This window comes from Ciconia boyciana, chromosome 3, assembly GCF_034638445.1.
Source record: "Ciconia boyciana chromosome 3, ASM3463844v1, whole genome shotgun sequence".
NCBI classification, from domain to species: domain Eukaryota; kingdom Metazoa; phylum Chordata; class Aves; order Ciconiiformes; family Ciconiidae; genus Ciconia; species Ciconia boyciana.
This window is the reverse complement of record NC_132936.1, coordinates 50503755-50517934: the sequence shown is the minus strand read 5'-3', so window position 1 is coordinate 50517934 and position 14180 is coordinate 50503755. Positions and strand designations below refer to the sequence as shown.

General features: G+C 36.5%; 1 protein-coding gene across 5 annotated transcripts in view; it reads left to right on the top strand.

The window, feature by feature from the left end:
- Positions 1-13902, top strand: part of ATG5 (autophagy related 5) — an 82781-nt gene extending 68879 nt beyond the window's left edge. For 4 of the 5 annotated variants that reach the window (XM_072855594.1, XM_072855593.1, XM_072855596.1 and 1 more), the window contains one exon: positions 13627-13902. In XM_072855594.1, the coding sequence (XP_072711695.1) occupies positions 13627-13763 (137 nt within the window). In that variant the 3' untranslated portion in view covers positions 13764-13902. Of the gene's footprint in view, positions 1-410; positions 565-13626 lie in introns of all 5 variants that reach the window. The other variant, XR_012041434.1, reaches the window with a different exon arrangement.
- The last annotated feature ends 278 nt before the right edge of the window (positions 13903-14180 follow it).

Sequence of the window (14180 nt, the reverse complement as noted above, 5' to 3'; positions counted from 1 at the left end):
AGAGTAGTAGTATAAAATGGGGAAAGTAAAATCTTCCACAGAGCAAAATAACTTTTTCAAAATTTAGCTTATTCTGTTTGGAAATCACAAGCCAGCACTTCTAAAATTCTCTGCAGAAGAGAGGTGGGATTTTTCGTCCTAGAGCAGTCTGCTTCATGGGCTGCAGTAGAGGTGAACTTCCTGGGAGCATCAGTGTCCTACCTCCACATCCCTGATGGAATGCTATGGATCTGAAAATGTAGGCAGTCAAGAAAAGATTGTGGAAAATTACTAGAAACTGGGCAAGTTTTCTGTCAGTAATCTGCCATGCATATGAGTTTTAGGAAAACTGTTGGAATCAAAGCATCTTGACAAAATGTTTTGGTTGTGGTGAATTTTCAGTTTTAAAAGGAATATTTTTTGTGTTTTAGGAGGAGACCTCAGGTTCTTTATGCACTGTACGGACATTGCAGTGTGTTCCCACAGAATTTATCACTTAGACAAAAGATGAGTGAAGAGAGACAAAAAGGAAGGAGAAATTAGAGGCACAGAGGGGTGATGTGGCTTGCACCTGGTCACACTGAGGTCAGTAGCACAGTTAAGAATTGGATTTTTTTGAATCCTGATTTAAATCAGTCTGTTTCACCCCAAGGAGATCACAGAGGTCACTCAGTATGACTGAGCCATCAGAAACTTCACAGAAAAGAACCAAAACAAACCTTTCTTCTAGTTTCTCATATATCCTTGCTCACAGAAACAAGGATGTCAGCAACAGCTAACGTACACAAAGTATATAGGCTTACAGGATGTTTTGTATGGTTAGTTTCATAGAAAATTTGAGAATGCTCCAACATTCTTTTTTTCAGTAGGGGTCATCATCCTGTTAACATTCATATGCTGTACAATCACTGCTGCCTTTAGTGCTGTAACTGGTGCAAGTGTAACTGGAGACTTTAGTGGGTCTACCAAAGCTTTCAGGAGACAGCAGTAAACCTCTGTGAAGACTTGCAATGTGAAGTTCTCAACCAGGACACTGCAGTGTACAACCGGATTTAGACATTGTGGTGTCAGTGTTTTTATTTACATTAGTAAACAACAGAGGGCTAGAACACATGTTGTTTGTGCTGTATGACTATTAGCAGTTCTCTGGCATAATTTTGGTGTAGGCCAATTAATACTCTCCCAGAAAACTTGAGCAGTGTTCATGGATTAACAGCCTGGGGACTATTCTCAGTAAGCAATATGGAGGGGGAGATAATTTAGCTGAATAGACATGAGCTGTTCTCTGGCACTTGCCCTGAGGTCCAGAGAGTGGGTTCTGGTCCATTTTATGAGCTACATCTATACCTTTAAATTAGGTATATGTACTGTATCTTTGGGTGGGGCCAAGTAAAATAATTCCCGTCTTCCTTGCTTCTCTCTTGCAGTCTTGTTCTAATCTGCCTTGATGCGTATAGGTATAACCTGATTTTCCCAGGAGATAAACATCTTCCAGAGCTGAAAAGAAGAGAACCTGCAAAACTAAAGGACCTACAAAAAATAATTAGGAGAAAAGTATCAGCCTTACCAATAATGTAAAGCAGAGTAATCCACTAATAAACACTATTTACTGTGTCTTACTCTCTAAGGATTCAGCAGCACTTGTTAATAGTAGTTGTCCCCTTCTTGAATACCTCATTCTAATCAGAGATTTTGATAACTTCACATTCAGTGGATAAATTGTACTTTCTATCTTATTTGGCACCTGTAGCGATTTGGAGAATATTTGTAAGAAAATAGAGCTAAAACTTTTCCATATGTCAAAGCCAAAGCCTTATGCAGTGGCTTGGCATGTGCACAGAGGTGTTATAGTCATCGGAGATTTGAATGCGTCTTGTGCTCCTTGCCCTTCTTCCTGATGGTATCATTACCACACTTACAATGGCAAAATTCAGCGGGTGTCTACACTTTGGGACACTTCACTAAGTCCAGTATCTTAATGCAAACTGTTACTCACTGGCAATTTAAGCAAAGAAGCCAAATGTATGGACCAGATACACAAATAGATGCCATTCTGCCACTTGTGATGTTGGGGATCAGTATCCTCAGATGGAAGGGTGGTTGCAAAGCCAGCTCTCTTTAAAACTGCAAACTAATGCAGCAAAATTAGCTGTAACTCATTTCAGAGCTATGTACCTGCAGTGTTTTGTCCACATAGCTAATGATTCCTAGTAATATTGCTAACTAATTAATGGTACTAACTTAGCAAATTTCGTTTGCAAATGCTGTATGTATGTGTTATAAGTTTTATGGATCTACTTTTCTGCTGTAAAGTGGAAAAATATTTTCTGAACTCTAAAATAAAAAAAATACTTAAGTTACTAGTCAAACTCTCTTAAAATAACGATTATATGATAATCTGTCATCTTGAAGCTAATTCTCTTGATATTTTGGAATGGAAAAATTAAAACGAACTTTTGATGAAAATTCACTTCCAATTTTAACTCGGAACAGGTAGCTGTTTTGAGGGGGATATTTATTTATTTGTTTTTAAAGTTACTCTTCAGTGTAAAGAGCCCTTCGGGTATTCCATTACTCCTTTATCCACTCTTTCCTGAATTTTTCAAGACTAAATTCTTTAATTTTACTGTGGTAGAGATCTCTAAATACTTTAATCTACTAGCCGTTCATAAGAACTTACAGTACGTGTACAGAAAAAGATATTTCATGTGTGCAAACTGTATTGCCTGCTCATTAAAGAATTTATTTTTCAATGAGTAAGGGCCCGGAAGAAGCTAATGTAAGTATTTTAGCAAGGGTTTGTATTTCTCTGATAAACAACACTCCCCTTCTGTTTGTGATCACAGGATGAAAGCTCTCTAGGCTTGTATATGTACATTTTTACTGCTACATCATGTAGTGTGCTCTTAAGATTGAGATCTCATTCCCCAGGAAGCATTTCTGTCTAAGATTAATTGCCCTTTTAAAATCAGTGTTTGATGTATTAGTTTGGCTATATCCTGACTTACTTTAACCCTCTTTGACCTGACCCCACTGACTATTACCGCCATGGCTGAAGCAGAAATCCTTCAGCTTGATGTATGCAGTACAGACTTGAGCCTGTGGTTTTTCACATCGATGGATTCAATTAGCTGAGTTTTTACTGATCAACTTAGAGGTTGAAGAATTTGTCAGACATGAAACAAAACTGTCCATACTTTGGGGTTAATTGAATAGCTCATCTCCATTTTCATGTATAGTTTGCTTGTGAAGTTCTTTACTTTCTTAAATATCATAATAATATTGCTAGAAGTAGCATTTAAAAAAAGGCAAAACCAGTTTATTTTTCTCCAGTTAAATGGGGGACGGTAAAAAAACATGAAATAGCAACCATTAAGCCTTTGATCTGTATGTATTACTTACCACTTTTCAGGCAAATGTTTTTAAACTGTAATTATGTCTGAATGTCCACTTTTGAATTTGATTTATTAAACTGGGCAGATAAACTAGCAATTAGCATTATTGCTTGATGAAAACAAGTAAACATGCTGGTCTTTTCTGTATTGACAATGATTTTGCAGCAACAGTCATCCTTCTTTGCTTTGCCTTGCTAGGAATAGTTCATCATTTGATTAGCTGAAAAGTTCATTATAAAAGATGGACGGCCACTAGAATTGAAGAATATTTGCAGGCATGATGTGAATTATAGTAACTTAAAAATGAAGTAAAATAGAGGTTGAAAGTTCAAGAATGCCATTAAAAACCTTTAAAAGCGTATGAATGTGCATATGCATAGGGAATATATAATACGATTGTATAGAGAATTTGCTATTTAATTGTTTGGCATAACAGCTTTTGAAAACAATGACATTATAAAAGCTTTCACAAACTATTAGCAACAAGAGATCTTTTACAGCAAATGGATTTGCTTTATACCAATCTTTATAGAGAAAAACCTTTATCAAATGTTTCATTTTTTTCAAGAGTATATTGATCACATTTAGCTCCCTAGCTGTATACAGAGATAGCCTTAATTTCTGAAGGTCAGTTGTACACAGTTTAGAGGGGAGGGAAACCTCAAGTCTAATTAAGGGCATGGTACATGAAAGGGTTAATTTATTGCAAGTCAAGATGCCTGCTGTTTAAAAAAGCTACACAACTCCTAAAAGTGCTTTAGCTCTCTGTCAACAATGGAAAACATATCATGGATGAGTTGGGCTCAATTTGTCATGCATTCAAGTGCTTATCTTTTAACACACACCTTGCCTATTCCTTGTATATATAAATGTATTGTGTGCTTGCTTGTTACATGGAACAGCAGCATGATTTGCATTGGACTTTGCCACTTTGTTCACATGTGCATAGCCAAACTTAAACATATTGCAGAAAATTGGTTTGGAAGCTTCAGTTGGTAACCCCAGACTTTTATAAACTGGCACAGGTTTATTGCTGGTTAAGGGCTGAGGCTAAGGCACTGATGCTAAGGAAGAAGGGGTATAAGAATATTTCCTGGGAGTTTAATCTTTTTTTTTTTTTTCTGCCTGAAGCTAGATGGTTGATGGGAAGCATCTCAGGCTCAGTCATTGTAAGGTCTTCTAAAACCTTTTAACTACTAAAATGTTAGATGTTTAAGAAAAGTATTTTAGGGTTCTGTCATAAATAAGTTTGGGACTTAGTACAACAACCCCATTAAAAAGCTTCTGTTAAATATACAAGAATAAAAATTAAAAAACAAAACAACAAAGTTTAGTTAAGTAAAGCTTTCATTTCCATCCTCTATCTGCTTTTCCATTGAGCTGCATTAACTCTTTTACAGAAGGAAAAATCCCCTTGGTTGTCTTAGATGGCATTACTGTCAGGTTAACTGTTTTGCATGGAGAATTGTTAAAAATAGTCTGCTCAGGCACTGTGGACTTAGTGCTGTTTGAGCCCAAATTCACTTTCTCTAAAAACTTTTTCAATGGAATAGAAAAAAGTTTTCTAGCTTGTTTACATACTTTCTGGCTGCTATGAGATTAGAAGTGTAACCCAAGTTCTCATAAGCTGCTCCAAAGTGTAATAAACTTTTGCTTGTGGTGATTAGTTTAATCCACATTTTTGTTATGTTTCAGAAATGTGGCTATCAACCTGAGGATAGACTTGTGGTAGAAAATGACAGGAAATAAGGAGAGAGGAAAAATTGGATGGAGAAGATGATGAATAGGGGTGATGCCAAGTATTTGATTTGATCTCAGTATTTAATGATACTTAATGTAGATGATAATGTTGCACATTCATCTACTTTCATTTTGGGGATAGAGAGAAGGCTAGGACTGTGCTGGAATATAATCTAGGGAGTCTAATCATACTAAGAACTGTGACAAAGAAACTTTTTTCCTCTCCTTTAAGTCACAAATGTCTAAACTCAAGTAGGAGATGTTTATGCCACGAGAAGATCATGTAGAGATCAGCCAACTGGCCTGTGTCAAAATCATGTAAAGAAATACAGGAGTAATTAAAGCTAAGTCAGTGAAAATGGACTTCATGACAGTGTCACAATGGAGGAATAGTTGAGATCTTGCCTGGAGTTAGGCTTTTGTGGTCAAGTACTCTGCAAGAACAGAGTTCACTGAGGTTGATACAGGTCTAGTTCTATCACAGTGTTTTGGACTAAGAAGCAGTAGTTCTTATGAGGGGCTCTGGTAAGATGACATCAAGGTGCTGTAAGGGTGAAATTGGGACACTTGGTATGAATGACAAAACATTCCAGGATGGAGAGAGGCTGATGTTTTCAACTGTTTATTTTGGAGAAGAATTTTAAAAATCAAAATAATGCATTAGAAAAGATAGGTTAAACACTCTTGTTCTGTTATCTGTAAGGAGTCATTCAGTAAACCTATTAAAAATTAACATTCCTCTTAAAAGAGATTTTTAAACAAAATACAAAGTTGTGGATTTTATTTACCATTAGTTGTCTTTTGAGGCCAGGAACTTGCCATAGTTAAAAGCTCTCTGGGATATCTGGGTAGATAGCAAGAATATCCAGAACTGAGAACATATATTTAGGAAAACTGTGACCTTCAGTTTGAGCAATTCAACTCATGTTACTACCAATGGTTAAAAAGAGAGATACTCTCTTGTTGCTGCCAGTTAACCAGATCTACCTGATTATTTGTTTATATTCATATTGGGCAGTTGGATTATATCCAGGAATAAGTTCTTATTCTCCAGACCACATCTGGTATTTGGAACAAAGTTTATTCCAGATACAGAATCATTTTAGGGATAAAGACTTGTTCTGAATGATGCATTGACCATGTATTTCTGTGTGCGAGTTCTTCACCTGAAATCAGCATCAATGGCTTTCCCCAGGGCTGGTGGGATATGTAGGCAGGAAGGAAAAGTCTTTGTGTCTTTCTGTAAGCACATACTTACCTGTGCTTTCGTGTCACACATCAGCCTCTAAATTTTTGAGGTCAGAGGAACCTTTTGTTGTGGCTAGGCTATTTCAGAGTTGGCTTTGCAGATTTTTTTGTGTTCTTGCTCTTGGTCAGAGGATACTGAACAGCGTATCTTGCTGATTGTGATCCAATATATCATCTGTGTTTCTGTTTAAACTGATAATTATTCCAAATTAGGGGAGAGGAAGGGAATAAGGATTTTGGTAGTTTATGTGCGATTAAAGTGAGGCAAAAACTATGTTAAGATTACTATGGAAAATGAGTCACTTCTAGCAATGGAGCATACTACTGTGACGAGCAGGGTCCTTTTTGCAATAGGGTGGAATTCACAGAAAAGTTAGGAAAGCCTGGGATATGATGGCTGAAATAGGCTAGTGTGAAGCTTCTGAAAACTCATACTAAGATTTTATTCCTATTTTAAAAATTTTAACTAAAAAAACCCCTGCTCAACAGAATGTGTAGTAACCTTAGACCTTGAAGCTATCATTTCTTAAATATAAAATATTTTGTATCAGTAAAGAGAACTTAATTTTTCACTGTCTGAAGTAATTGTGCTGAGTTCATTCAAAGAGCAAGTGATCGTTTCGCCAAGAGATCTGACCAAGCTCAACTTTTTTTTTATGCACTTCCCATAAAATTGCGTAGGTATTGAGCACTTGTTAGTACTCAGCTGAGTAGATAAGATTTGTTTAAAATACAAGTTTGTTTTTCTATTTGAGACCTTTATATTGAGGTCATCATTACTGTGGAATCTGAACATCTCGCCATATTTCTGTACTTTGGTCGCTATTACACATACATATGCCAGAAACTGATTGCAGAAATGTTCCAGGTAGATTTCAGTGTATGAATGGAAAAGCCTGAAATAATGTTTTAACTTCTAATATTTTTTTTAAAATATACTTAAAAACAAAGTGTGAATATTTGATTTATAGATGGGATTAATTCGTTCTGTAGCTAAGCTTGCTCACTGAGAAAATAAATATTTTTCCATAAATTAAAAAAGATGTTATCTGGCTAAAGTAAGTATTACAAAAGTGATGTGAAAATGTTCATAAATACCTCTTAGCTTAATTTTTTTAAGTTTATGGATATTTTATGAGCACATGTGACTTTTGTAGCACATGCAATGAAAATAATTGTGAAGCTTGTTTTGTTGTAAATGGTATCCAGTCATTGTCCATTTCAGTATCAGACACTGGAGCTGTTTTCAGTTTTGGACAGGTTGCTGTTGAAGAGCTAGATGTTATTCATCAGTTTCAGCACTAGCAGTTGAAAGATCCCTTTATCAAATTGAACCATTACTGACAGTACTGAGGTTTTGGGTTTTTTAGAGTTGTTACCTACTTAAAAGTGCAAAAAGTGAAGTACGTTCAGCAAGTGCTTGCTTATTTATATTCTACTACTGGTGCAGAAGTCACTGGAGTACTTCTTTAGACTATGAGGCTTGTCTGGGGCTGTCTCTTCTTTGTATGTCCTAGAATATCCAACCTGAGGTGCCTAGAGAGGGGAAGGATAACTTCAACCACTGTCCAGTTCTTTCTTACCACCTGTGGTTACAGGTTAGAACATAGTCTCTGAATTTGCTTGCTAATACAGTGTAGCCTTTTGTAAATAATTGCAGATAGTTTCATATGCGATCCTCTGCGCTAGACCAGAAGTCTAGCTTTGAAGAAGGAAATTTTCACCTTTGCTTGCCAGAGACTTAGCCCCACCCAGCTTTGGCTTTAGGCTTTAGAAATTGAGTCAGCAATATCTGTCAGTAATGAACTTAGTGGTTGCATCTACATGTGAAGCACATTATTGAAAGCTATGTATCTGTAAGCAATTTCCTAAGAGATCCTAAAGAGGTAAATGAAAAATCTTCCTAGTGAAGATGTAGTTGTGTCTCTTCAGATTCAGAGATGTCTGAGGCACCAACTGCTGAGCACACGCTGTCAAGGAGTGCTCTGGCTGCTTCAAGGTACATGCATCTAAAGTAATCTGAGTTCTCCTGCCTTGTAATCTGAGGAGCAGGAGATGTGGAAAGGAAAGCAGGCACACCACAACCACAAAAGGAGAACTCTGCTCCTTGTAAAGCTGACCCAAGATGAGTTTTCCTACAGTCTGGTATAAACTATTGTCAGGAATACCTTTAGTATCATCTAATCCAGAACATCTGATGTATTCTGAAGACAAGCAAGCAAATGTTTATGGCCTGCTTCACAGATTAAAAAGCTGGAGACTAGTTCTGTTACATTATTCATAAGGCTGCTACTGCATGACACTTTCCTTGGTTATATTTACTCCTTAGACTTTTTAGTATTGTTGTCCAATATAGTCCTGTGGCCTTGTATCATGCAAGAAGTGCACTGTTTTCTCCTAGTTTGGAGCATAGGGTTCTATTTCCCTTTTTAGGGTTTTAAAGCCAATTTTGTAAGTGGTGCTGCCCTGAGTAAGAAGCTGTGGTTTCTGCGTTGTCCATTTTGATGACTACAGGCAGTTTTTGGGACTGGCTATGCAGAGGACTTGCATACAGAGGATTCTAATAGAAGTACTCCAGGGACTTTTTTGCTAAATCCTGATATAGCCTGTATTGTCTATCAGTGAAAGAATTTAAGCCAGCTAAATTGCCCTGACAGGTGATTGCTAGAGGCCACAAATCAGAAGGGAGGTATTTCATCCCACTAAAGAATTTTAAGTGGTGCATCACAGATGTAGTCTGGCTAGAGAAGCTGATCTTGTGTAGGTGAAAGGGAGTATGTAGCTGCAGCATTGGTGAGAGTTGTGGTGCTAACTGGAGTGCAAAATGGCTGAAATACTTACCTTTGCCAGAAGTAGTGCCTTCTTACTATTCTGCTCTGAGGCACTTGAATCTATCTCAAAAACAATTTTTTCTTTTCCCTCCATCTTTAATTCTTCCTTTCTAAATAAAAAGATAATTCAGTAGAAAAATGTATTTAGATCAGGGGTATCTGTAACCATCTGAATTGATGCTGAATAAGCAAATTAAATTCTTTTGTTTCCTAATATTGAGTGGTTTACTTTGCAAGCAATAACTTATATAGCTAAAGGAAACAGAAAAACTTCCCATGTGATACCATGACATTTCAGAGAAGGTAGGAAGATGTGCAGACTCCAGATTTTCTCTTCTTTGTTCTTTCTCTGCATCTCACTGATTCTTGAACATTGAGGATTTTTAGAGGAAGCTTGGTATTAGCAACAGCAAATACTGTAGTACTTGGGGCATTCTCCGTAAAGAAGTGAGAGTGAACTCAAAGCTGCCTCAGGTTGAGGCGGGCTTTGAGCCACCGCCTCAAGGACTCTGTTGAGATGCAACAGCCACTATCTTTTGCTTCCTTCCAGCAGATGCCTGTCTGCAAAAGAGAGTCCTTTGCCAATACTTTCTTTGGCTGGATCAGGGTGGTTTCCTGATCAGGAACACTGAGGCACCTTATAGATGATGGAGAAGCAGACCTCTTCTTAAACCCTTCACTTCAGAGCTGCCTGTTTCTCTCCATTTTCTGGACAGAGTTGGAAGACTCTTCTGACTTTACATGGTTTTATTAGCCATGGATTTATTAGCCTGGGTCAGGTACCTACTTTAAGTTAGTGTCTAAATTAAGTGATCTGAAATGTCTCAAAAATGTGTTAGTACACAACATGTAAGCATAGTTGACTGCCTTCTGGAGATGGAATTTTGTTAAATTTTACCAAAAAGCTTTATAATCTGTGCTTATCACTTGCCACTAGTGACTTTCAGGGGCTATAGTACCTTCATATTCATGGATTGCCACAAGGAAAGGAAAGAAAAATCATTTAGTCCTGGGACAACCACTCTGATAGGAGATGACTTAATTGGTTTTGAAGCTTTTTTTTTAAATGCCAAAACAGTATTTATTATTTGTGCCTCACTTCAGTAATATAAAAATACTCTGATTTTAAGTAAATAGCTACTATGTATACACATTATAAAAACTTGCTACAAAACATGTATTGCTATGCTTTTATTTTTCTGATATTTCCACTTCATTTTCTTCCTGAGATTAATTTGCAACAAAGCACAAGAAACCATCTTTAGGTCATATGATAGCTAACATGTAACTCAGTTCTAGCATGATTTTAAAAGTTTAAAAAAAAAAAGTCATTGAGGTGACTGGAAAATTTGAACTTCTTGGTTTTGAGGAAATCTTGGGGTTTTTTTACTACATTACTGAATATTGTAAAATGGGTATTGGCAGTAATGACATTATCAGGTCTGGACCCCGTGCACTACAGATGAGTAGAGTTACTTGCCCTAATTTTTATAGGCCTGGTCCACTGACACAGAATGGCATTAATCTTCTCTGTAATGAAGTCATTTAAATCTTACACTACTCATTTAAATATACGTTGTGTTTAGCAACTGGTACACTTTCATAGAGGCATTTTGTCAGTCTAAAAAGACTTTTTGTTATCATAGAATATGGGGTGGGAAAGAAGGGGACAGCACTTGGTGTGTCAAGATGCATACAAAATAAGCTACAACTCTTAAGACTATGAACAGTAATGGAAGGAAAAATATTATGTAAATCTGTTTTATCTATAAACCAGGTGGATGAAGCTTTCATGTTAGCTAGCAAATCATCCAGAACCCATATCACAGTGGTAATGGTGGATACGAATTAGACAGCTGTTGAGAAAACAAGAATAGTTTCCAGTAATTTTTTTAGTGTATTTGCTGTTGACAACTTTTTGCTACATAAAGCAGAGGAGCCATCTATAGGAGAGACACTCTGTATGTAATTCAAAATGGGGAAGTTACTGAAAACATGAAAGTTGAGGAAAGTTTGGGTAAATGTGACTTAAGTGACAGTTTATGGTCCCTAGTAACAAAAGGAGGGAAGAATGCTAAAGTAAAAACAATGGATTTTGTGAAAGAAGGCTACAGTAAATGCAGAATTGGTAGATAAGATCTCTTTAGTCCAGCCTCAAGGGGAAAACGAATAAGAAGCGATGCTTTGTCAGAGATAACACTAAAACACAAACAATGCTAATGCAGAGATTTAGACTTTTATTAAACTGTAAATTCTTCATTGACCTCTGAGACTTTCTCAGTTTGCTGAAGAACAGAATAAAAGATTTGTATAAGAATGGGACAAAGTTGGGTAGGGAGCAGGGAATGGGGACACCCAGATTAACTGCATTTCATTTTTAAGCAAGAGGCATCAAGTTAGTATGCACATGCACACAGATCCAAAAATGTTCTGTCACACAGTAAAAGAAGAGCCACACAAAGTGTTTATCATTTATAAGTCTTTCCTCCAATGACAATAAAATGATACAGAGGTTCTAAAGCTTTTAATCTATCTTTTGTGCAAGTTTTTGTTAAGAAGAGTCAGCTATGTAGAGGTGGCTAGCACAGTACTAATGCCGAAACAGCATTCTGCCATCTGTCTGTTAATGCAAGTTAGTTGTTTCTGAAAATTAAATAATATTATGAAATGTAAAAAAAGTCACCAACTCTGTGGTCAATTTATGGAATACCATAGATAGATATATTTTAATTTGAAATTGTTAAATACATATATTTGGGAGTTACTTTAATATTTAAAATATTTAGATGTTCCCTAACTTCTCAGTGTAAAAACTTGGTTTCTGAGATCTTTTCTTTTGGAGTTTATAGTTTTGACAATCTGACTGGTAATGTTTCAGCCCAATAAATACCTGCTTTGGTTGGAAATACCAGAAGTTTATTTTTAAATGATGTGCTGCATTCTTCTGACCTGTCTGCAATAAAACCAGAAACCAGCAATTGTTTGTGGTTAACTTAGTGTGATAATGTGTATACTATGCCATTTAGAGAATCAAGCTTTATATATTTAATCAAGAATTTGTACAGAATATGGTGCCATATGTAGGTAACATGTAACTAATGCATAATGCTTTATTTTAGGCAAACATAACTGTCTGCTTCTGCAGGAAGAATTATTACTAGCATAAAGTCAACAGCATGTTCAAGGATGATTCTTCCTTGTCTGATTTAGCCTGTGCTGGCATAGATACCCGGTTATAATACAAACTTCTTCAGGCAGCTGTCAAATCATTTTGGTTACCAAATAAATAAGATTTTATCTATGTTATAAAATAGGAATTAGGCTACAACTGGGGTAGCTGAATGAAAGAGCCAGTAACGGTACTTTCACTTCTAGATTCTGCTCTCTTCCGTGCAACTCTTGGGGAGCATGGTGGTTTGTTCTGTAGTATAGGCAGTTGAGGGGGGCATAAAATGCCAATTAGAGAAGGCAGTGATATTTTTTGAGCACCGAATGTGGATTTCACTGTGGTAGGTCCATGTGAGAATGCCAGAGTATAGTATAAAAACAGTAAAAGGTCACTGCCTACTTTTTTTCCCCCCTAACCATTATTTGGAGCATATTTCAGATGCTCTTCTCATCTCAAGGCTGTGAAATAAATTTTCATTTTTTGTTGGTGGTTTTTTTTTTTTAGTTCGTTTCATGAGGGTTATGTCAGTTGCTTTAGCTGGTTCCCATCATTTGAATCAAAGGATCAAAGTACTTGCATCCTCTGGGACAAGTATAAATAAAAAGAATTGAAATATTCTTAGAAAATATTCTTGTCATACTGGGAATCGTTTGCTAACTTAGCTTTTCCAAGAGATGAAACTAAGTGAGAAAAAGCTGGTGCCAACTCAGCCTTCTGAGTTGTAAACTCTGTAATACTGCTAGAGACTTAAGGACATTATTCTTAGCAAAACAAATTTACTTCAGGAATATTAAATGTATTATGTGTGTGACACATTAGATGTAGTGCAGCTTTTCCAGGAGATCACAGTATTAAGAATACAACTTTATTAGTACGTTTTAGGAAGCTCAACATCTTAAGCGTGATCTGTGTAAAATTCATATGGTTTATAGCGAGGCGAGATGGATATGCCTTAACTGTGTTGACACCAAGCTGTGATCACTGTAGGAAAAAAACGCTTGCAACTAATAAAGAAGAGTGGCACTTTCATTAAGTTTCATTTTAACCTAATTTTTTTCTTGGAATTAATTTTTACTCAAAGTTTCTGTTTTAGATGATAGAAATCTCAGCCTTCTCCATACCAATACTTTCCGCTTTTCATTCTGTTAAATGTTAAACTCTGTAACACCAATTAAATCTACCGTAAATTAAGTATAAGTAAATGTTTAATCTTTCTGTGAACTTTGAATGGTGTACTAGTGGTTTCTCTTTTTCTTTGAATTAGATGGAGAGCAGAAGACTCAAGTGATGATTCATGGAATTGAGCCAATGCTGGAAACACCCATACAGTGGCTAAGCGAACATATGAGCTATCCAGATAATTTTCTCCACATTAGTATCATTCCCCGACCTACTGATTGAAACTCAGCTATAGTGGTATGAGGATCATTCTCAAGCTGGAATTATAAGGGCATGTCAACTTCTTGCTTCTGTCAGTCTTGACAGAGAGGCAGCCTGACCAGAAAAAAAAAAAAAAAAACAACAAAAAACCGAAACAAAACAAGAAGTCCTCACTGCTGCAAGCCAAACAGGAAGAGAGATCCTATCATCAGATAAGGGCAATTGGGCTGATCTTATTTTGCATCACTGCTGCTTTTCTTCACCGCTGTAATTAAATCAGTTGCGATATGAAAGAATTTACAGGACCTCTGCAAGTCTGCTGTTTTCTTGTAAAATATAATGAAGCTGAAACTGTCAGCCGAAGAGCAAATGGAAATATGCCACTTGATTGTATTTCTGATTAACAAATAAACAGGGCTGTTTCCTAAAGCGGTAGTG